This window comes from Opisthocomus hoazin, chromosome 24, assembly GCF_030867145.1.
Source record: "Opisthocomus hoazin isolate bOpiHoa1 chromosome 24, bOpiHoa1.hap1, whole genome shotgun sequence".
NCBI classification, from domain to species: Eukaryota; Metazoa; Chordata; class Aves; order Opisthocomiformes; family Opisthocomidae; genus Opisthocomus; species Opisthocomus hoazin.
In genome coordinates, this window is record NC_134437.1 from 2,465,582 (window position 1) to 2,488,595 (window position 23,014).

Sequence of the window (23,014 nt, forward strand, 5' to 3'; positions counted from 1 at the left end):
ACAGCATCATGTAGAAAATGTGTGAGTAGTGAAGAATAAACTGGACCATGTTAGGCAGCACAACTTTGCATAGTTCATGGGCAATTAATCTGATTTGGATACAGTGGATGTGTAAAACCACAGTCCCCATTAACTATAGCAGATATCACAGTTCCTATCCCTTCTGAAGAAGTCCTCGGCCATGGCCATGGGCGGTAGGTAGTCCATGCAGTCCGTGCTGGGGCAGGGGAAGTACTGCGGGCCCCTGTTGTCCACATTCTGGGAGCCACAGGCTGTGCAGCAGCAAGCAGAGGTGGTGTATGGGGAGGGGGTATGGCAGGACCATTCCTCCGCAGGGTAGCCATAGGTCTTGGTGTCCAGAGCAGAGGGTGGACTGTGGGTCATCGGGGTGAAAGGAGATAGCTGAGGAGGAGAGCAGCTATAGTTTAATGGGCTGGACAGATCAGCTGAACTGGGGGATCCGGCAGCCTAGAGTTTGAGAGAGAAAACAAACAAACAAACAAAACCCAGGACGTTTCAGGGTGTCATTTGGGCAATTGTGGACAGCAGCCAGAATTTCCACACTGTTGCCTTTCTCAGGAGGGTCTGGCTACCCAGGGAGATGGTTTGGCCCTTGGAAACCTAAACCCAAGAGGCAGTTCCTGTGACATTAGTGTTAATAGGGTCTCTGCAAGTTAGACAACTGCTAGCAGGAACTGGGCTATTCTTTGCAGAAAATCTACAGGATCTGTAGAAGAGACATTCCCTGTTCTACACCCTCTCTCTAGGTTTGGCTGGGCCTCCCTGTCCTCAGCTCCCAATGGGAAACCATGCAGAAGTCCACACAAGCAGCCTGCATTGCTGTGGCCATACCCCATGCTGCTAAAAGCATTTCAAAATCAGCTTGCTGCTGTTCTGCCCCTTCCCCACTTTCTGTCTGAATGCACCTGTGGCTGCTCCCCTGGGACACAAAGCTTACCGGGCCCTGGTTAAAGCAGAGCGGGACTGGCTGGAAGGTGTCCGAGGTGTAGTGTGAGGACATCTGGAAAGGGCTGAAGGCTGGGTCTAAGGGTGCATCTGTCTGAAGGCAGGAGTCTACCAGCTGCTCCAAATAGCTAGGGCTTTCTTCGCAGGAGAGGCAATTTGAAAACTGCCATGATGGACAATAGTTCGGAACAGAAGAAATGGGTTCTGCATCAAAAGGTGCTAGGAGAGAAGGTAAACCAGATAGTAGCAGATTATTCAGCATCTGTCTTCATAAAGGGCAGGTGTTGCCCCAGGTCAAGTTTCAGTACTCTCATACGTTCAGTAGCCCTATGGATTTAGACAAGGAAAAAGGTCCTTCAAGTTCAGGGTGAATTTTCTAAGGAAGCAGACACCAGGAGGAAGATGCTCAAATCACACAAGTAACTCAGGAACTTTAGTCCCCTTGGAAAGCTCTAAAGCTCTTAGAAGAGCTGGAAACTCTTCTGGCTCCAGCCATTTTGGACAGGGATCCAGCTGGAAACTCCCTCAGACTCGACCCTCTGGTCTCCCTTCAAATGTCAACTGTTTACAGACCTAGAAGTTTGCCATGCAGTGATTTGTGCTTCACAGCTTGGCAGACGGCTTGCACCTTTGCCTCACCCAGTCTCCAGATGCAGGGTAGCTACGTCTGCAGGAAGGAGGGGATACAGAAGAATAATTTTCTCTTTTATCCTCCAGACAGCCAGATAGGAGACAAACCTCTGAGCAGACAAAATGGAGCAAGTCGGTGATAACGCAGCATTTCATCCACATAGTGTTACTGGTGAAAGTGCAAGTTCTTAGAAAGCTGTAGGGTCAGACTCTCACTGTACTGCAATATGCTTGCTGGGACTATGAAAGCTCACAGCAGATCTGACTTTTCAGAATTACCTTCTTCTCATGCTGTGTTCAAACATGGTTAAAAGAAAAGCCCTGTCCACATGGAGGGGCATAGGTCTGAAGGCAATGGAACTGCATGTGGGTAGAGAGTCACTCAGAGTCATAATTGTTTGCGGGTTCAAGGTGGCAGTGTTTAGCTGGATGTGGGGAGGAAGTGAGAAGCACCCAAAATACGTAAACAGATGGAGACTTTCCAGCCTGAAAAAGCTTTGGTATGTCTCACGTTTCTGTATTAACATAAGCAAATTGACTCCCAAATACTGATGATTTAATCATTTCCTTGTCCATACAATGTATATATTCACACCTGACCAACCATTTAGGTCTCCCTGCTTTGGCTGCAGAATAATTGAAGGATCTGTGAGCCCAAAGTGTTATTTCCCCCACACCTTCCCGCTTTCCTTGGATATTCACGTACAGGAGGAACAAACTCTTTGTGTTGCTGAAAACCTGACACTCCTCTCGCCGTTATGGATGCTGCCAGGAGAGTGAGAACAGCCAACTCTGCTGGAGCTCAGCAAAGTGCTCCAGGGCAATCTGACCCTCTAGCTCCAGTCAGATCTACAAACTGCAGTCTGGAGAAGGTGATGCCAGCAGTGTTATTCCCAGGGGGATGAGCTCCCGTTCCTGAAGGGGCTCTCTCTTTGCTGTGGGAAAAAAAAACCCACACAAATGAGAGCATGCAAGCGTGCTCCTGAACAGGGTAGTATGTACCCTGCTGGCCTCACGGCATCCTCATGAGCATTTCATGGGCTCCTTTCGGGTGCAGATTGGCTGCATTGCTGGTTATCTGGTAATGCTTGCCTCAACCAAGGGCTGGAAAGACTCTGGGCTGTGTGAAAAATGGGGCAGAGGGTCAGAAGGGACATGTGGATGGGCTTTGTACCAACCTGGGTGAGGAGGAGACGCAGACTCTGACAACTGGATGCTGCTGCTGCTGCCCCAAGAAACCTTGACCAAAGAGAAGGGAAGAAAGGGAATTGTAGATACTGTGACACAGGGGAGCATTTTTCTGCATGCTGAGGTAAGTCAGGATTGTGCTTCAACATATTTCTGTAAACCTTATTTACCTGATGTCTGTGACATGGAAAACTTCCATAGCATGGACAGAACAAGATTAACGTGCAAAACGTGATCTTTCCCTGAGCCTGTAACGGCACCACAGGAGCACACCACCAACCTGGTGTAAAGCCCTTGATACAGCACCTTGCTAGTGTGCTCTTCTTACTGTGTTATTACTGTTAATTCAGCAGAGATGTGCCTGCCTTTAAAACTAATGTATGTTAATTTCTAGGATGGTAAATTCCACAGTGGAGGGATCCCAAAGAATTTGCAGGGGTCAATATGATTGAGAATCAGTAATTGACAAATTGTAGTGAGAACTCTCAAAACATGACTAAAGACAATTGCAGGTATCCCTATGTCTGGGCATCATACTGGGTCACCATGCTTGTGTTTATGTAATTTGAGAACCAGCTCTAACATTGCTCCCCACTCTCACACAGCTATATGCCTCTGTGAAAACGGACAGTCTCATTTTCTAAGAGATGCTGGAAGCTGAAGCAGACAGATCAAGCTGTTCTAGGAAACTGACCTGCCAGAGGGGAGAAATCCACCCCAAAAGCAACGGGAGTTTTGATGCTTGTTGTTTGGGACCAGGATTTTACTCTGCAAATACAAATACTGGTTTTTTCCTCAGTTTTAATTCATAAAGACTTCCACTTCATTTCCTTTATTCAAAATGCTCTCCAGTTAGTGGCTCACTTTCCTAACAACAACTTCCTAGTGCTTCTCCATGTATTTAATTCATTAAATAGTGGCTATTCTGGGCTGAAAGCACCTGCAGGACTACCCCTCTTTGGCTGCAGATGTGTAACAAGGCAGACAGAGCCATACCACCAGCAGCAGAAGTTTTCAGGTTCAGCTTTTTTCAGTGTACAGAGGCAGCTTATCCTGCTGGCCCTAACCTCTGGGGCCTCTCCAGGACAACACGTACCTTTTGCAGATCACAAAGGTAACCTCCTGCACCGCCAGTTCTCAGTTTTTACAGTGTGAGCAAAACCTGTGCTGTGTAAACTCACGTGGGAAGCGAAAACCAGTTCCACGCAGCCATGTGATGCCTAGCTGTGATGAAGAGGCTGCTTCCAGTAGGTCTGGAAGGGAGGAGCAACCCAGCATTTCCAAAGCAATTTTGTGCACTGTTCACTTAGGCCTCTCTGCCTGTGGCTTGCAGGCTGATCAGCTTTTTGTGCAATCAGCTGTAACGAGGTACAGAAGGTGGGAGATGAAATCTGAAAACCATCCAAAGCTGTAATGTCATGAACCAGGAAAAAGTAATGATTTACCAACCTCTTTATGCAAATCCCTAGAGTGGCTGGAGCTAGAGGACTCCTACAAAGACTGGAAGAGTGAGTGAGAGAGACAGAGTGTACATGTGTGTGTGTACACACACAGACATCTCCATCCCTTCCTTTAGAAGGGATGTGGCTAGGAGCTGCCCAGGTGGTACTGAAAAACGCTGGAGACCTGAATTCAGTCAAGCATTAATGGTGCAGAATGGAGGCCTGCTTAAGAGGTTTTCACTCATGCCTTGTTTTCTTCCTTTCTGCTAGCCAAAATTTGGGGCCGCTGGCAAGTCCCAAAATTCCCAAACCCTTTCCACTGCCTGGTAGCTGCTGGAGGCACTGTACCTTCCATGCCTTTGCTTTCTACCTGGTCTATCTGGGCAAAAGAAGGCCTCCAGGGGTAGGGGGTGGTTGAAAGCAGCTCCTGGGGGGCTGAGACTTGTGGAAAAGGGGAAGGTTAGGGGAGATTTAGTGTGACAGAGCTTTGCACTGGTTGCTCCTCAGAGCTGCACAGGTCAGGTCGAAGGCATACCCTGGGCATACGCTTCACCTGATGCTGCAAGAATTTGGTGCATGCTTCAGCCTGGCCAGGCCACATTTTAAATGGGGGGCAGTCACTATGGCCTGCCTTGCTCATGCAGTATAATGATACTGGAATTGCCGTGATAACTGCAAGTTGAACTAAAATTTGTCCATGTGGGCCTTCCATCCCAGAGCAAGTTATGTTTCTGGAGCACCAGCTCTGTTTTCTCCCTGCACTAATGGCTCAGACCATAACCGGTTTAGATCACTGCTGCAGATACCCCGGCTGAATGTTCTTCTCCCCCATCCTCACCAGCCTGCTACACTCAGAACTTTGGCAGTCTTCTTGGCCCAGAGATTATGGTCTTGGCAAAAAAGATTAAGAGGAAAGAAACAAAGCAGACACCAGAAGATTTTTACTTACCACTGCACCAGCTGCTGCTTGTCGTGCTCTTCTCTGCTGCAGTAACTCCTTAACTGTAATCTTTACTCTAACACCTTGATATACCTTGGGTTTTCCTGAAAGAATTTGTGGAAAAACACTTTACAAGATGGGAGACTTTCACAGCATACAGCAAATCCAGCATGTTTTCAGGCATGCTCTACACAGAGTCTTCTTGGAGTTAACGTGATTAACTGGTCACTGTTAAGTCACTTGGTAATCACAGTTTATAGCCCTCTTTAACACCTGCTATTCAAGCTTGTGACAAGCAGACATTTATGAAAAGTTGGTGTTGATTATATTTAGCAATCGTACATGTTTTATTCTTTTCTATCTCCTTCCCCCACACCCTCCAGGTGTCCTAATACCAAGCTCCATCTGGTGCTACTGTTGAATTTATTTAAATTCCTATCATATTTGCCACTCTTAGGACCTGAAAATAAAGTGGGAAGCAATTCATCTGGCAGATGAAGATGAGGAATAAAACAATGGAACAGTGGGCAGTTATTCAGAGGGCTAAACAAAACACAAACAAAAGACTGCTTTCATGAATCACTTCTTGCAATGCCTAGATTATCTCTTTATTTTGCTCATTCTGTACAACTCCTATTTATTTCAAACAACCTTTTAGGATGTCTTTAATCCAGCCGAAACCAATCAGCAATCATCAGTCACTACCTGATGAGGGATTTTAGTATAGGAAAGGGTAAAGAATTCACCTATTCTGAAAAATCCCTTTCACTTGCTGTACTCGTGGTGAAATACTTAAAGCCCCTGGCAGTTCTTTTTCTGTCCTAACTTTCTGCTGTTATTTTCATCCAGTAGCAGACCCTACAAACAGTAGCGCTGTCTCATTCTGCAGTCAGCTGTTCCCCAGTGGAGGCAGCGGGTTGCAGGTTCACTGTCCTATTGGTGCTGCATGCAGCAAGAAAACAGTGCTGGATTTGCGGGTTCCACCCACATATCCAAGAAATCCCACACTCTGGGCACTGTCCTCTTCTGCTACAACCTCTGCCCATTGCTGATGGCTGTATAGCATCTTCACCCTCCTGCCTGCCCACCCCCAGCCCTGCTGCTGCCCTCTTGGTGCTCTGGTTGAGGATGTGCTGTAACAGGCATACAGGTCTCTCCAGAAAGGCAGCAGGCTCAGCCGGGTCTGCCTCGAGGGGAGTTAGCTGAGCTGTACTCTCAGGAGCTGGGGACTATTAATCTCTTATTTTTATGTTTTTGTTTCTATTCAACAGACTGAAGATGAGGAAAATGAGGAGAGGGAAGGGTTGAATTTGATCAGAACACCCTGTTACCAGGCTTCCCTGTAGTCAGGGAGGGCCCTGAGCTAGCAGCCCCCTCTGCAAGTCTAGGTTCATGCTGTGTACAGCCTCCTAGCGCTGGGCTGCACAGGTAGCTGGGCAAGGCTAGGGGCTACACTATGAGCAACTTAAAGACAAACTAGCAGGTGAGGTATGGATACATCTGTAACACGCCTGGCTCCCATGGCAGAGCATTGTGCCCCAAGGATCCTGCTTTTCTAGCACCTCGAGGCCCTGACATGGTCTGTGTGCGGCTGAAGCATCAAGAGCAGGGCTAGGACGGCCAGCTCTCCACCACTGGCCAGGCTGTGGATGGAAAGGGCAGGGTGATGGAGCTGGGGGTCAAGGAGCAGGGAGGGGAGGGTGGGCTGAGCTTGGGCAACGGGGTGGTCAGGGCGGGCTGGGAATCAGAAGCTGGGTGAGAAGGGCAGGCTGCGGGTCAGGGTGGACTTGGGGTCGGGGAGCAGGGCGGTCAGGGCAGGCTGAAGGTTAAGAGCAGCGTGGCGAGGCCAGGCTGCGTGAGGAGGGCACAAAGAGGTGCATCTCCCAGCCCGCCGCAGGGGCTGGGGGCGGCAGTGCTTCCCCGCCGGGAGCCACTGGGATGGCCGGGCCTCTGCGGCTCCCCCCGCCGGCCGCTGCCGCCGGGCCGGCCCTGCCCGCCGCGCCCCGCTGCGCCCCGCTGCGCCCCGGCCCCGCGGCCGGCCGGGGCTGGCACTCGGCGGGCAGCAGCCGTTCCGCGCCTCCTCCTCCCCTCTTCCTCCCCGCCCTCCGCGGTTCCTCCTCGTTGCGGAGGCGAGGTTGCCTCCCTTGCGGAATGACCGCGGCGAACCCCGAAACAGCCCCAAAACGGGGGGGCGGCGGGGGGAGGGGGAGAGCGCGGCGGGGCTTACCGGACATCCTGAGCTGGAGCGGGCACCACCTCCCTGGGCGCCCGGTGCGGCTGCAGCGGTGGCCCCGGCCCCACAGCAGGCAAAGGGGGCGAGAGGGAACAGGCTTAAAATCTGGGGGCGAAGGGACCTGCTTGCCGGATAGCAATGTCAGGTGGATCCTGACAATATTATTGTTTTATCCCTACGGTTATAAGTTTGACTTTTTCTCTCCTAATGCCAAGTATTTAAAACCTCTAGAAACCAATGATTTGACAATCAATGATTGCGCGATACTTTCAATTTGAATATTCAAAGGCTCCACAAAATGGGCTATCTTTTTGTGAAACCGAGCACATCCCCATCTAGCAGAGGGTCTGGAGGAATAAGATTTGGTGGGGCCACCCTCCCCACCATTTGCTTTTGGGACATTTGCAGGGTTTTATCCATCTTTCCCCGAATGAAGCAGATGCCTCGAACCCGGCTCAGTATTTTCCCCTCAGATGCACAGGCTGGGCTCCAGCCCTCTCATATTTCATTTGCTACCTGCAGAGAGAACTCTGCAAGGGACTGAGCTGCTTTTTTGCAATTTTTTCACATTTTAAGGCTGAATACTAAGGTTTTTGGACCAAAATGGCAGTGGGCGGGCGTGGCATAACAAAGAGGCTGCCCTGGGCACCCGGGTAGCTGAAGCTACCCGAACCCCACTTTTTTCCACAGCACTCCCTTCCTTCTGCCCAGATGCTGGCCTTGTATTGGAGTTTGTTTGCGTTTTCCCCCAATTCAGACTATTTGCTTTGGCTGCACAAATTGGCCCCTCTCTTGCACACTGCAGCGCTGGCCTGGCCTGTGAGCTGCAAGTGGTGGGGTTTCAGTGTGTGGTAGGATGACACAGTTGTTGGATAACTCTTCATCACTATACAATGCTGGTGTATTTGGGTTTTTTAGGTTGTGTTTAAACTTCTCCCTGGGCACCACAGTCTCTGCCATGCCCCAGGAATAGCCAGCCTCAGCAGAAATCAGGCCAGGCTGTTAATAATCTACTAGCAGTTCAGTTTTGCTATTATTGCAGCTGAATCTTTTATTTTCCTTTAAGTTGAACAAATATACTTAATTTCTGTGGGGAGTGGTCGCAGCAGCGATGCCATTCCTTGTGCTGAAATCTGCCTCTGCAGCTCCTGCTAGGCCAAGCTCTACTTGCGGTGGATCTGCAGGGATGCTTCCCCTGGGCCCCTCTGGAGAGGACCCCTCTCCCCCCACCTGTGGTGCAGGAAAAAAGGAGCGTGCTGTGCTGGGGGAGTTGCAGAGTGGGGGTCACAGGGGAATACACAGCCCTGCTCGTGCTAAGCGGTTTGGGACCTGAAGCCCTTGTGTTGCCGGGGCTGCTTCCCGCTGAAGGATCGGTGGTGGGTGGGTAGAGCCTGGTGTGGCCACAGACAATGTGTGGGGAGCTGGCACTCCCTGGAGCTGGGGTAATGTTTACCTCTGTAACCAGAGACCACAGAGCAGAGGGTGCAGGCTGCTCAGCTCCAGTCCTGGCTGAGCTGTACGTGTTAAGGAAACATGAAGCACCTGTGTTCAGGGTGTTCCTGCATGTTCTGGGTTTCGGAGCATTTCCAGGCTCAGAGACCCTGCCTTGGTTAAGAGTCGAATGCCAGAGTGCATCAAACACTTCCAAGACAGCTCAGAAAACTTTCTGTCCCTGCTTCCCACTCAGAGCCTGAAGGGAATACAGCCAGACCGACCCTGGTGTCCCTGTCCATGCAACGCCTTGGAGCAGGTACAGCTGAGATAGCTGACAGTGACTGCTTTGACACTTTGGCAAACAGCAGCGAAGTACAGCTATTCAGCCTGGCAGTGCGCTCACCCGTGGTGAAGGAACAAGCCTGCAGGCTTGTGCAGACCTTGGGTTTGGGGCACAAGGGCAGGGTGCAGGGGAAGGAGACCTGCGCACCCACCGAGATGCTCTGGGGCTCCTTGCCTTGCCCTAGCCCATGGTCAGAGGAGCAGCTCTGGCTGAGCAGGTGCTACCCCGGGATGTTCCACACCTGCTGCTCATGGGAGCCTGTGGACCACGGACCAAGCAGGGAGGCAGCCGGGCTCACTTTGCCCCGTGCTTAGCATGTGTGGAGGAGCCCTGGCTGCTGGCTTTTTCCCTGAGCCGAGTTTTCCCTGTCTCTCTGGAGCCTGACTAGCAAAAAGAAGGGTGCAGCCCATGGGGTGGACGGAGGCGAGATTTGAGGCACAGAGAGACAGCGGAGTTTGCTTTCCCAAGCAGATCTGAACAAGGCTGGGGAATCAGGAAGTGTTGGGAGGGACCCCAGCCCAGCCAGGATCGGAGCTGGGTGCTCCCAGCTGGCCGTGGACCTCTGCCCAAGCAAGGGCTGCGGGGGCTTGGCCTCTGGGGAAGCTGGGGTGCAGCCCAGCAGCTGGGCAGGGGCGCGGGGGCAAGCTTCACACAGCAGTTGGGGTGCTCCAGCTCTTACAGCTGCTTCTCAGCTGTGCTGTGAGGGGTCGGGGTAAGAGATATGTCCCAGGGCAGCCTGGGCAGAGCCTTCCCTTTTGGGGCAGCTGCGAAGATCCCTGGGTGCAGTCATTCCATGCTTTGATGCCAGAACATACCCTGGATGGTTTGCAGGTGCCGAAACAGCCAGGGAGGTGTTGTGTGCCAGATGTGGGCTGAGCAAGGGGCTTGTATGGTCACTGCATGTGCACCGAGGTGCAGGGGCATTCCTGGGCACCAGGAAGAGGGGTGCCAGGGATGGTGCTAGGTGGTACACCTGTAAAAGAAGGGGTTTTGTGTAGAAGGACTAGCCTGGCCCACTTGGCAGCTTTCTGCAGTGTTGCTTACAGTGGCCTGATATTGCTGCCTGTTGCCAGGTGCAGTGCTGTGTCCCCAGTCCACGTTCCCCTGCAGAGAGGTGCTTGCAGGCAGCATGGCATGAAGCGATGCTCTGGGCCCGATCCTGTGACCCCGGTGCCATTTGTGATCTCTGGAGGGTGCTGAGAAGGCTCCAAATGCCCCGTCAGCCCCAGGATTTGATGAGAGAAAAGGCAAGGAGGGCCGTGAAGCATCTCACCACCACACACTCTCAGGGCCTGGAAAGCTCCTGTTCTTCCTCAGCGAGGCTTTTGTTGCTGCTTCTGTGGGTGCCAGGCTGGAGGACGAGCTGGGCCAAAGGGGGTAGCCTCCGCCGGGCGTGGATGCTGCAGGCAGGTCTGGCTGCATCTGTGAGGGTTGCGCAGGACTCTTCTGCGTGTGTGTTTGTGTGTGCAGAGCTACCTCTAGTGGCCGCGGGCCCCGGCATGGCACTGAGACTTCCCATCAGCCTTGCTCCCAGTTATAGCCCCAGGTGGGTGCCTCTTGGCCAGGGGCTGGGAGCAGGCTGCCCTGTGCCTACTGACACAAGGCTTCGGGCCACCTCGCTTGTATTGATCTGGCGTAGGCAAGAGGGGGAAGAGCTCTGTGTTTTCTTCAGGGCAAGAGGGGAATTGGGAAGGATGTGTATTGTGCATTGCATGTGGGAGGGATGGCAAGGCTTCCTCATGCCCAGATCAACAGGGGGGACAGTGCCCTGACAGTCCCTGCCAACACCCTAAGCTGTCTGCCAGGCCCTGGCACAGCACGGTGAGCTTTATTTGGTTGTAACCTTCTGTGCTGTAGGCTCAAACATGCTATGCCTTTGCTGCTCTGGCCATAGCTGCTGCCCTAGACACTGACGTGTGCACAGCGTGCTAGCATTAGGAACATACATGTGTGCCACTAAGTAACCAGATACCATTATACAGGCTCTGTGCTGTTAAGGAGGTCTTCCCCCAGCCCCTGCCTTGCTCCCCAGCCTACCCAAATATCTTCTGGTAATGTTGCTCTGTAGATGTAGTTTAAGGTTCTCAGCATCTGAAAAGAGGTACCTGAGACCCTTGTTTGTAGGAAAGGCCCATAGAGTGCAGATATTTTTCAGGCTGTGTATTTTACTTGTAGCACAGCGGGACTGTGAGCAATGACTTTCATAAGGCACTAGAAGGCACCACTATAAGCTAAATGTGGTATATCCAAGTGACTGTATTTCTAAACGGAGCACAAAGCATTGTAAGTTGTTAGCATCCTCTGTTTGAAGGACCAGCTTTAGGAAAAAGCATACAATTACTTTGTTTTGGTAATGGTCTGTTTTTCTTTTCCTCCAGCTCTTCTGTGTCATCAGTAATTTCTCCGGCCTTCGTAAGTCCCCCAGATGGGACTTCCATCCTCTTTTGCCCAGGCAGAGTTATCGTGAAGGGGTGGCATCTCCGAGGGCTGCTCTGGCGAGAGGTAACTCATCCTGGCGGTAAGGTCATTTGCCACAGTCATGAATGGTGAGAAGGAGTAGGATGAGGTGGCAGCATAGCTGGGGGAGTAGTGGACATCTTCAAGAGGATGCAGAGGGTAGGACTGGGCTCCAGGGATGGCTGGGGTCCAACCTGAGCTTCGGTATGGAGAAATGCCTCCAGACTCATGTGAGGAGAGGCAGCTGGCGCTGGCAGGCTGTGCTTGCAGAGGGTCTGAGCACGCACCATCCGACTGGCTGAGACTGTCGGGTGAGGTCTGCTCCCAGGGCTCTCTCTGCATGGAAGGGGGGAGAGATGGCAAGAAACACCCTTAAGAATAAAAGCTTGTCCTGGAGGTCACGGGATATCTAGCTTGGCTTCACCAAGCTCAGCTATACCCAGAGCCTAGCTGGGAACACTCATGAGGGTTTCTGTTGCTCTGGAGCAGTATTTGGTTTTAAAACTGTTGAAAGGAAACATCCATGCTGTGAATAGTGGGCAAGGCCTGGAACAGGCTCCTGGTGGGACTGACCAGCCCTGACCCTGAAGAGCGCAAGCGCTCTGCCCTGAGGGTGTGAATGGAACTGGCTCTTAGGATAGGCCACTGCCTAGAGCTAACAAAAGATGTTTCTAGAAACTTAAGGTGTTTAATGGAGTAGGTGTTTTGGGGAGCAGGGAAGGTAGTTAATTTAGGTGCTGGTCTCCAACAGGAAGAGGAGACAATTAGATGGAGTGTGGGAACAAAGTGAAAAACAGTTCCCCCTCAGCCCTGCCCCATCTGCTGGGTGCTGTGCTGTGGCTGCTTCCTGTAACAGCCACGTCCTTCCTGCATGAGTCCCCTTGACTTAACCCCAGCTTTAAATTGGGTAATCTTTTATTGGGTGACTGAGAACCATAGATTCACTTACTAGTAGGAAATGCGCTGTGTCATTAGGGAAGGATGGCAGGAGAGGGGGCACAGAAGGGCTGAAGAAGGAGCTGGTACCAGCTGTGAGGGAAGTAGCACGGTAATCCCCATACTGGTCGGTGAGATACGGGTCCAGAAGTGCCGAGTAGCCCTGAGTGGCAGAGGAATCGCATGAGAAGGGCTTGGACCCTAGAGGGGATGAGTAGACATCACTGACAAACTGCTTTGTGTTGTGGAAATCCAACTCGGTTGTGAAGGATCTCCTGACGCTGTAGTAACCAGCTATGGTAGGCGAGCCTGTCATGGTCAGAAAAAAGGGTTGGCTAAAGTGAAACTGTAACAGCAGCACATGGGGAGCCATAGAGCTATGGGCACCTCTGAAGGTGCAAACTCAAGTCCTTTTTTCTCTAGCATCACCCAGGGCAGGAGTCAATCCTGCCTTGAAACAGGTGTGTCAGCCCAAGTGCTTTTAGCACCTCGGACTGCCCTGATCCAGCTGATGACCTCCACATGCAGCAAACCAAATGTGTTTTGGAAAACTTCAAGTATGAGGCCGGGGGGATGGAGGTTAGCTTTGCCAGCTACAACTCCTGGGGAGGAGAATGGGGTTACAGCTGCAAAACCACCTGCCTCTCTTCCAGCCTCACTCCACTTTCCCTGCCCAAGAGCTCCAGGGGCAAAACAGGTCAGCTCCTGGTTTTGTACCTTCTCTCTTTAGCTCCAGGGAAAACTGGAAGACACAGAGGGAAAAGAAGGTGTTCTGTGTAGCACCTCTACCAAAAAAAAGGTGGGAACTGCTTTAATTATCTCTCTTTCCTCTCTTTGGGAATTTCATACAAGCCTACAGGGGCCTTTGTTTTGTAATTGCTGTTTCTGTTTTGACTCTTTCAATTACTTTCCTCCTGGGCTCTCTCTGAGGGGTGGCCCTGCTCCAGTGCTCCTTTGCTTACTTTCTGTCCTTTGGAGAAGAAGAGGCAGGAGCAATGTCAACTGTCCAACCTGCACGGAAGGTTTTTATTGGCGGAGGAAAACCTCACCTGGCATTTGGACGAATGATGACTGCGGTGTGCTGGTGCTACCCTGCAAAAGATAAAGACATGTTAAAAAAATGTCTTTTCAAAGCAAGGCAGTTGTCTAAGCATGTAGTTTGGGAAGGTGTTGGCATAAGTCAGATGCACTATTTGAGCCTTGGTGCTATCAGTATGAAGAGCTTAACTACAAGATTTCAAGCCTGGGGCCTCTGAGATATTAGCAGATGTAGGCTAAGATGAGATTTTGAAGGTATTGTGTAGAGCTGATAACAGTAGATATATAAAGATAACTGGCTTCTTTCTCATGTACTGCAGGGTCGCTTAATGTAGGCATAATGCTGAGCAGTCATTTTGGTGCTGGCGCAAAACCGGTCTCAATAAGCTGGTATCTAAGTCTCTGGCTGGTCAAAACAGGCAGATTCTGTACCACCCATGTTCCAGCCCAGGTCTCCTGTGCCGCATCTACCTGCCACAGAGCCACTTTAGCTGGCCCCTCCTAGCAGAACAAGCAGGCTTTGTGTAGGAGGCTGTTGTTTCTAGCTCCTATTTGGGTGCTACAGCAATGCTGTTAATAATAATCTCCTCTTGGTCTCTAGGTAAGGGGGAATTAGCCCTGAATGACCCTGCTGCTCACAGCGGCAAAGGCATCTGCTCCTCTGGAGCAGAGCTTGTACGTGGGGTTTCATTGAGTTCTGTCTCCAGACCTCCAATCCCACAGAGCAGAAACACAGTGCCCACAGCTGCATTTACCTCAGTTGTGCTGTCGCCCTGGCCAGTGATGGTGGCATGCTATTTCCACTTTGCATAGTGCAAACTAGAGGTTCCTGGCATAGCAAGCAACCAAATTTAGAGGTTTAGATTTGAATTAAATTTGCCAGTGCTAGGACTTCCTTTTAGTGCTGAGGGATGTTTGCAGCTGCTCCCTGTTCCATCATGAAAATGAGCTCTGAGCCCACACAAGTCACATGGGCTGCAGGAGTGATAGGAGGTGTTGGGAAGGAGCCCTTTGGCTTGCGGGCAGATGAGAGGGTTCATATTGCAGGATCAGGGCTGGGGCTTGCACCCGTCTCCAGCTGGGCCATTTTTGGCCACAGACCTCAGTGAGGATCATAGCTGGTAATGCACACTGCCCTGCAAAGCTAAAGCCTCGACATGCAGATGTGGTCTCAGCAGACACCCCTCTCTCAGCAGGCATGTCACTTCAGTAATATCTTCTCCTGCTTCAGCATTTTTCCCCATCACCTCCCCTGCCTGTCCAAGGTAATCGTGTCCTGGAGCCAGCTCATGTCTGCATTCACTGAGGAGGAATCTCTTCGAAAGCAACGGTGCAGGCCTCTGTTTAGTGTTAAGAGCCCAGTCTTAACACCCACCAGGAAGTAGTCTAGTATTGTTGTCTGGCACTCCTAACGCTGTGTTTAAGGAAAAAGTTGAATTAGGAGGTGCAGGTAGCACAGATGGTGCCAATAGGTCAAAGGACTGTGGTGATGAGAGCTGGGATGCTTCGCCGGAGGGACAGGAATGTCCCTGAGTACTGCTGCCAGCATCTATTGTGAAGTATTTCAAACTACCGATGCATCTAAGCTCATCTTTGATCCTGTCTGTTCAAGAGCCACTGAAACTATCTGACTGTGTGTCACAGGCAGCAGGTCCTCTTGCACACACCTATGATGGATATCCACAGAGCTGACATTAGCTGCAAGGGCTTTACCTGCCTTAATTAAATTGCAAGAGCCTATGCAGCAGCCCATCTTTGGCCTTCATCATAGCAGGCACCCACATACTTGCAGAGACCTGCATTTCACTTGTGTCCTGGCCCCTTATCAGAGGATGAATGGCTTGACTTAATTTCAGTCTATTAGTTCATTTCCTCCCTGCATTACTTCCTTTCAGTGCTGTGGGACTGGGGTAACTGGATCTTCTGCAACACATCAGTGTGTCTGTTTAGCATCACTTGAGCCCACAGCATATTTAACTGCTGATAAGCTTGGTCTCAGCCTGCCTCATACATGACCAGGCAGAGATACTGGCTGGGGCTACTCCAGAGACTGTGTTGCTTCACTGCCTTGGTAACCCAGGAGCGTTTTTCAGCTCCAAGGCTGCCTTGGTGAGTAAATTTAAGGGTCCAGGTAAAAATACTGACCTGGTCCTGCAATGGAGACCTATGGTGCCCTTTGACTGTACTTTGGTCTCAATGTATCTCCTCTCTGGGCCGAATCTGTAGTACAGCAGCTGAAGTAATAAAAATTAATAACAAAAGCAAAGCTCAGTCTGGGAAGAGCAGCTCACTGGTCTGCTGACAGCAAGTTTGCCATGTGATCTGTCCCTGGCCTCTCAGTGCTACTGGGCATAGTGCTTCATCTGTGTGCCTACCAGTTTCCCCATCTGAGAAAAGAGGATTATATGTTTTTCATGCAGTGGGTAACTGCTGGTTCTTGCCTACTTGGTAGATGAGCTAAAGGAAAAAAATTGTCAGATCCTCTCTAAAGCTCAGGACCAAGCCCTTCTGCACTGCAATTGGTGGGAACTCAGAAGCCCAAATTGTGTGGTTTTCATCACAGTACACACTGGTTTCCTATCATTTGACATGTGCAGGGCCTGGCTGTTGAGAATTTGTTGCTGTTCTACTGCCTCAGTAAACAGCCCAGCAGCTCACCTCTGATGGGCAATGACCTTTCCTTAACAGCAGAGATCTCCTCCACAGACCTCCCCTTGCACGACAAAGGCTACTGACTTTGGAGCAAAGATCATGTTCAAACAAAAGATGCAGCTAAATTACACTGCATCATAAACATACAAAGGGGTGTTCAGTTATCTGCCGTTTGCTTTGATTCTGCACTATATTATGTCAGATAAACAGAGCTGCGTTTACAGCTGTTCTTTTCGTGATATGTTCAAGCAAATACGGATGTTTGCACTGCACAATAATTTTTCGTCTCTTGTAGGGAATTAGCAACAGGACTGATTTCGCATTAGATAGACACACAAACTGCTAAGCTTTGGAATACAAAGCAAAGGGCAATAAAGCAAGCAGCAAGTGTTTTACAGTTCCTAGGACTTTTGATTGCAGCCGTTGAAGCTGCCGCCTCCAGAAAGGGAGCAGGTAAAGCATGAGAAGTCATCAACAGGATCTGTTTTGTCAGTGAGTGCAAATGCAGCAGTTGCTTCCCGCTGCTCTCCAAAGAAGTCTTCCCAAACACCTGCCTGGTGGGAGCGTGTGTTTCCAAATGACTGTCCCTGGCTCAGGGGTTCTGCCTTTCTGCATAAGCTGAAGGTTCTGAAGAAATTTATGGCTAGATCTTGCTTTGTTTGGTAATGTCCATGCTGTTCTTCTGCCTATTTTGTTACACAGAGTTAAGGTGCATGAAAGTAACAGTCAGAAAAATACTTGAAAGTCCCTTTGAGGTATCTTTGTTTTGCTAAAGGCAAAAAGTCTGAGGCAAATGGCTTGGGGGGGAAAAGAACATCAAAACTCCTAATATGTGTCTTCTGCTGCCAGTAATTCGGGTCTCTGCTCCCACACTTTCCTTCCAGGACACAGTTTCAGTGGCTTGACTGCACCTCCTCATCCATTAGTGGCCCCCTTGCTCCCAATCAGCCTGGAAGTGAAGTGCTGCTGGTTGGTAACAGTGAGTCCTGAGAGAACACAGGGCATGGCTTAATGTGTCACTGGATGCCATGTGCTGCCACCTGCAATATTGTGTTCCCTCCTGTGTGCCCTTTTCTGTCTAGTAATTGAGAAAAAACAATGCAGCATACTGTAATTTGACTTAGGTTTCTTGTTGCCATAGAGCCACTTTAAAAATGAATAGTCTCTTACAAACTGATGCTTGGCCTCTTTCCAGACCATAACATCAGTGCACCTCCCCTGGCACTCTAGTATGCCAGAGAGGAGCTGGAAGAAGCACAACATTCAGGGAAGAACATCTATTTTTGTGGCACGGAGTTGTTCAACTGTGGCTAGTGAAAAAGGAAGTTGACTTGAAAAGGTGTAATATGCAGGATGTGAAAGGAATGAGAAATTTAGCATTACTGATTTGCTCAAACAAACGAACAAAAAAGGACTTTAATCCCTCAAAGGTCCACTGATGTAAAAAGTCAAGGACCCCTCTGTGATCTTTTGCGGCACACGTGCTGCAAATATTTTTCTCTTCTCTGTCAATATTGGCAGTGCTCTGAACTCAAAATAAATGCCCTTTAAACGACAGGATTACGTGACATGACTCTTCTGGTTTAAATTTAAAAAGAATACAGTAAATGGGGTTGGGGGGGGAGGCGTGAGTGGGTGGGAAGTGACTTACACTGAAGCGGGAGCTCTGCCTGGATCGTTTTTCAGCAAGAAGGTCTTTGACTGTGTGTTTTACTCGCACTCCTTGGTACACCCGTTTGCCAAAATCTGTAGGGACTGAGGGAATGGAAAGAGCATTAGAGAAGTTCAGTGAAAGCATAGAGTATCTGGAAGAGGTTGTTAAGGAAGAAACAAATTCATTGCCTCTGTACACCAGGTTAGGAAGGAAGCAAGCAAGCATATAAGACTGCTATTGTTAATACAAAATCATCCCTTAGGAGCCAAATAGTGAGGGCTACTCATTTGCAGAGAGCAAAGATTGAGGTGCCCTACCCTGCCTTTCAGCAGTGGCTGCCACGTGGTTTCCTTGTGGCTCTCTCTCTGACGGATATGTCTGGCTGATGGCTTTTGGCTTTTGTTTTTCTGAAGAGAGCTCTGGGGGATCTTACATTTCCTCTTTGGATTAGCAAAATTTGATTTAACTGTACAGCCCCCATTGCTTTCAAAAGAGATGCTGTGGTTTAGCCCCTCATTGCCCTTCTGAATTTGCTGGCTTTCAGCACGTCACTCTGCGAGCTTTGATCTCAGTGCAGCAAAGGTGGAAATAGCCCAGACAGTTGGAGTGTCTCCTCTAAACGGTGATGTGAATCACAGTGCAGATCTTAGGAAGTAATAAGGAGCTGGCTGCTCAGTCTGCTGTGTATCCACAGCAAGTAAAGACAGGTACGTGGGGTCTCTGTTGTTTTATCAAGGTTATCGAAGAAGGCACAGAGGGGTACAGTGTCGCAGCCGTGTCACCCAAGAGTCTGACAGCAGGCCTGGCTCTGTTTTCTTGACCTGCGTGGAATACAGCACAACCTATCCATAGGGTCTGCATGACTTCTGGTGTGAGGCATCTGTCCTCTTCCTCTGGCTGCATAAAGCTTTGCGAGATCTGCCTTGTGTACAGGTGTTTTGGCACAAGTGACAGGACGGAGGTACGACGTACAATACTAGGGACAGCTCTTTTATCCTGGCTAGCCGGCTGTGCCCAAACAGAGAGCTCGCACCTGTGGAGCCAGGGAGGAGTGTCCATATGGACTTTTATTGAAACCTTCCTGAGAAGAACTTAGCTTTGAAGATAATCCCTTGGAAAACATGCAGTCATGTCTTCCTGAAGGAACACAAATAACCGTTCCACACCTGATATATTTGATCTCTCAAATGGTGATTTATCACTTTGCCCTTCTGCTTTTCAGCATGTGTCATTTGGCTCCATTTATCACTTTCATTCGCATGGCATTGTGTCCCCAGGTGCACATATACGTGGAGACCTTAGAAAGGCAAGAGTCGAGGGTCTAAAGAACACAGAATCTCAATGCAGGCTTGAGGTTACCCCAAATGTTTTCTGTTGGGCCTTAGCAATTGCAATTTTGGGCAACTGCAGCTTGGTTTTGGTGTTTGAGTACTAACCAGACAGACTTCACCCAAGACTGGGCACAAGGCAAACACATTGCAAGAGACAGTGCCCCAAAAATGTTATGATGAAAATAGTCAAAATAGAAGTGAACACTGAGTCTGCATTCCAACCAGCAAGTATCTGTGGACAAGCCAGGACACAGCCAGAAATGGATGTCAACTCTTCCAGCTGAGAGGAATCTGTATACTGAGCCAGGCTGTTTTCCACAGCCCTGATGCTGTGTACTTCTGCAGTCCCGTTTTCCTAACATTTCCTAAGACATCAGAAAAACACTACCACACCTCCTTACTTTTACACGTGGGTGCTGTGCTATTGAAGTTACTTCACTCATATACTCACAGTTATTCGTCTGCTCAAATTCTTGTAAGCAATGCAATGGCTTTGTCCTCTAATCCTGTTTTTAGCTTAGCAGTCCAACCTCACGTAATTAAATCTCTTGCTTTCAGTGAGTTATTCAGCAGGATCTGATGCTGAGCTATTAAAACTCCAGATAGCTCTGCTATTGGCAGCATTGGAGAAGGGAATGCTAATCTAGGCCTGAGTTTATATAATTTTCAAGCAAATTGAATCATATTTTGCACCACTTCAATCTAACTGCCTTTTGGAAAAACATTGCATTGTGAAGGAGTATAAATTCAGCCTAGAGAAGGTGGAACATGCTAATAGATACTATTAAATTCTTGGGACACTAAAGATGCCACGCATCAATTTTAGACAATTCTTCTTTTTGATTTTTTTTTTTTTTTTTTTTTTTAGTATGAGCCCAGGGGTGGCACAGTATGTTCTTTCCCTTATATTTCCATGAAGATGCATCCTTATGCTTGTGAAAAGTCAAGGTGCTGAAACTCACCTGTTTCCATTGTTGCCACTGCTGACAAGTCCCAGCTCTCAGATTCTGCAGGACTTCAGAGAAGGACTGTCCGTCATGATCTTCCCAGAGCAGAGTGAATTCCGTGCTCATACTCCACTGGTAAAGTTCCAGCTGAGCCTGATGAAAATATGTTTTGTACAATTTAGTGATGTCTCCATGATACCTTGCTTGGGATTTGCTTAAATGCAAATCTTTTGATGTGTGTTTCACTCCAATTTGCATGGTCAGTGTGGATCATTCCCAAAGAGTCTCTTTCCTGTCTGAGCTGACATTTCATGGATGAAAACCGAGCTGAGGTTTACTGACAGAAAAATTAAATTAATGGGTTAATGTGAAAGGCTCTAAGTCTTGCAGTGATGAGTCATCTCCTTATAGGTGAGGAACCTGTCTGGAAAAACAAGGCTTGGGATAAGAGTGTCTTCTCATGTGTAAGTATGAGATACCCACATGCTGTTGAAGATGCACACAGTGAGCCTACTTGGGGAGTAATACTGTATCTGTGGGAGCCCACAGGCTAGCTTGTGCATTACACAGTTAAAGCTGGATCTTTGGATGCTGTGAACCCAGGGGGTTTTGCATGGCATCCACTAGCACCTGCAGGGAGAGGGGTAATACCCATGGGTAGCATGCTCATGGGACTGGCAGGAGCATCCGTTAGCAGACCCACATGCTCCTGGGGGGAGGCCAGGGTTTGGCTCCCGTATCAAGCAAGGGGACCCCTTTCTGAAAGTCTGAGGTTAGTCTACAGTGAGGTGCCAGGAGGAGAAAGAGCAGCCGGGAAACAATTTGTTCTTACACTGCTGCTGGACCCAGATTAAAGGGACTTTTGGCCAGCCATGCTGTAGCCATTTCTCTGTTCCCAGCCTCCAAGTGATAGCAACTCTGTTTCTGCAAGATCTGAACCAAGAAGCAGAGTTAAGCCTTTAAATTCTTCTTTAAGCACCGTAGCTTATATCCTAGTTCTGAAACATGTCTGCGTTTGCTGTAAGAGAGCCATTTTCCCCGCAACATGGCTAGCACAACCTATTCATATGGTGAGGACAGGCTGCAGTGAGGCAGAAGATCTCTGGAGTGTTTTGTGTACAAGCAGAGGGGGCTGGTGTGCAGCATTGTGCTCATCTTACATGAGCAGGACAAGACTGGTGCCAAATGTTTCTCATAATTAAATATTTATCCTCTTGTAGAGTCTGCTGCCAGCTTACGGGTCTGTCAGGTAAGATCTGTCCCTCTTTGTAGTTCCATGTGCTTTCCCCAGCATTGGCCTGGAGATAATTTGTCCTGTCATGCGAACTGGCTTCCTGGGGAAGGCTATTATTTTTTCTATGTGTAATTATTCTTTTCCTTCAGAAGAAAAATCAAATACAAAGAGCAGCAGCTGGCAAAGGCTGCATCTGCTCAGGCCATTGAGGCAAGTGAGGAAGGTAGAGCTGAAATAGCATCCTGAAGAATTCCCAATTTTCTTAACTTGTAGAATGACTCCAGTATTCTGCCTGCTCAGACATGGAGCTCGGGACCAAGAGGACATGACATAACCAAGTTCATGGAAAAAGACCTGAGCTCCTGTATACAGAGTCTTTCACCATGTATATACGCCCTCTTACAAAAGACAAGTCTTATTTTGGCCTGTCCATTCCTGGCCACCCTCTCTGGATATCCACAGCTGTCTCAAATTTGGCTGACAGGTAATAGAACAGGCAGGAAGCACCAAGCGGATCGGGGAAGTGTGGACAGATGTGAAGTCACAACAGAAGAGGGCTGTCTTGGCTTTGTCAGCAATAGGCTTTGTTTGCCACCTGCCTCGTGGCAGGCTTCCCAGATAGTTTTGTCTCCTGTGCCAGATATCTATATAGTTTACTTAGGATATACAAGTTAAATCCCATCCCCATTCAAGCTAATAGCTTTGCACTGTCTAGCCAGTCCAGGTGTTTTCTGTACTGATTGCAAAATAATTGCATTGAAAGGAACAGATCCCTGCAGAAAACAAACAAAGATAGCATAAAATCTCAGCTAGCCTTCTTTTAGATGAGATCTGTTTCTCACCCTACATTTTCATTTGAAAGAGCATCAGACCCAGATTTTCTGTGTAATTTAGTGAATTTTGGCACATGCTTTCCATTCACATCAGAGGGGCAAGCCAGTGTGTATGACAGGAGTTACGGAAGCAATTGTGTATTGGCAAGGCACGCTTTTTTATACAGTCCCATGTGGTTTTAGCGTGGCATTTACCCGCACCCAGGCAAACTTTGAGAATTGTATCTCCATTTTGTGTTACAAAAGCCTGCAACAGCAGATGTAATAGTCAATGTATATTTATTGAATTCAAAATCTCATTTCAGTCTGTCTTGTCATTACCGAGTAAAGTGAGTATGTTGCATTATCTCCCATCAGGAACCGTAGCACTGACGGGTTTTGTCTTTGGCGCTCGGCCGGGATGCCCAGTTGCGTGGGTTTTGACTGCAGTCTCCACGCCGCGAGGACTCTCTCGTTTAGGCGAGGGGCGATTCCGGAGGCATCTGGAATTAACGTTGTGTGGCAGCAGCAAAGCCTGTGCTGGTCTTCGCGCTCCACCACCGCAAAGCGCAATCTTATCATCGCGACAGCGGTCCCGGCTGCGGGCTTCCCGAAACCCAGCGCGAGCTGGTCCCGTGGGTGTTGGAAGCGATTTCGCTCGCGGGTCGGCCCCAAACGGCCTGGGAACCTTTGTGAGTCGGTGCCGCTTCCCGGCGGGCCCGCTGGGCCGCTGCACGCGCGCACCCGGCTCCTGCGCGGGGATTGGTAGGCGGCCCG

The 23,014-nt window shown here is 49.4% G+C and overlaps 2 protein-coding genes across 2 annotated transcripts; both read right to left on the reverse strand.

Moving 5' to 3' along the window:
* Positions 1-129: 129 nt before the first annotated feature.
* Positions 130-10,598, reverse strand: POU2AF3 (POU class 2 homeobox associating factor 3). The gene is made up of 5 exons (XM_075442422.1): positions 10,450-10,598; positions 5,176-5,293; positions 2,775-2,835; positions 959-1,185; positions 130-468 (listed from the first exon to the last, which is right to left on the reverse strand). The coding sequence occupies exons 1-5, from the start codon at positions 10,596-10,598 to the stop codon at positions 130-132; spliced, it is 894 nt and encodes a 297-aa protein (XP_075298537.1).
* A 969-nt stretch (positions 10,599-11,567) lies between these two features.
* POU2AF2 (POU class 2 homeobox associating factor 2) lies at positions 11,568-22,819 on the reverse strand. Its single transcript, XM_009942252.2, has 7 exons — positions 22,580-22,819; positions 20,207-20,344; positions 18,231-18,309; positions 17,911-18,014; positions 13,619-13,661; positions 12,583-12,878; positions 11,568-11,969 (listed from the first exon to the last, which is right to left on the reverse strand). Exons 1-7 carry the CDS (start codon positions 22,817-22,819, stop codon positions 11,568-11,570), a joined length of 1,302 nt encoding a protein of 433 aa, XP_009940554.2.
* Positions 22,820-23,014: the final 195 nt, after the last annotated feature.

What these genes read in the sequence shown, in the direction of transcription:
- POU2AF3 (XM_075442422.1), bottom strand. Translation starts at nt 10,598, where the DNA reads ATGCAGCCAGACCTGCCTGCAGCATCCACGCCCGGCGGAGGCTACCCC. An exon ending in GGCCCTGAGAGTGTGTGGTG is followed by an intron (nt 5,294 to 10,449) that starts GTGAGATGCTTC and finishes CATCTTGTAAAG; the next exon opens with TGTTTTTCCACAAATTCTTT. An exon ending in TCTGCTTTAACCAGGGCCCG is followed by an intron (nt 469 to 958) that starts GTAAGCTTTGTG and finishes CTCAAACTCTAG; the next exon opens with GCTGCCGGATCCCCCAGTTC.
- POU2AF2 (XM_009942252.2), bottom strand. Translation starts at nt 22,819, where the DNA reads ATGATAAGATTGCGCTTTGCGGTGGTGGAGCGCGAAGACCAGCACAGG. An exon ending in CAACATACTCACTTTACTCG is followed by an intron (nt 20,345 to 22,579) that starts GTAATGACAAGA and finishes TATTTTCATCAG; the next exon opens with GCTCAGCTGGAACTTTACCA. An exon ending in AGTGGCAACAATGGAAACAG is followed by an intron (nt 18,310 to 20,206) that starts GTGAGTTTCAGC and finishes GAAAAACAAAAG; the next exon opens with CCAAAAGCCATCAGCCAGAC.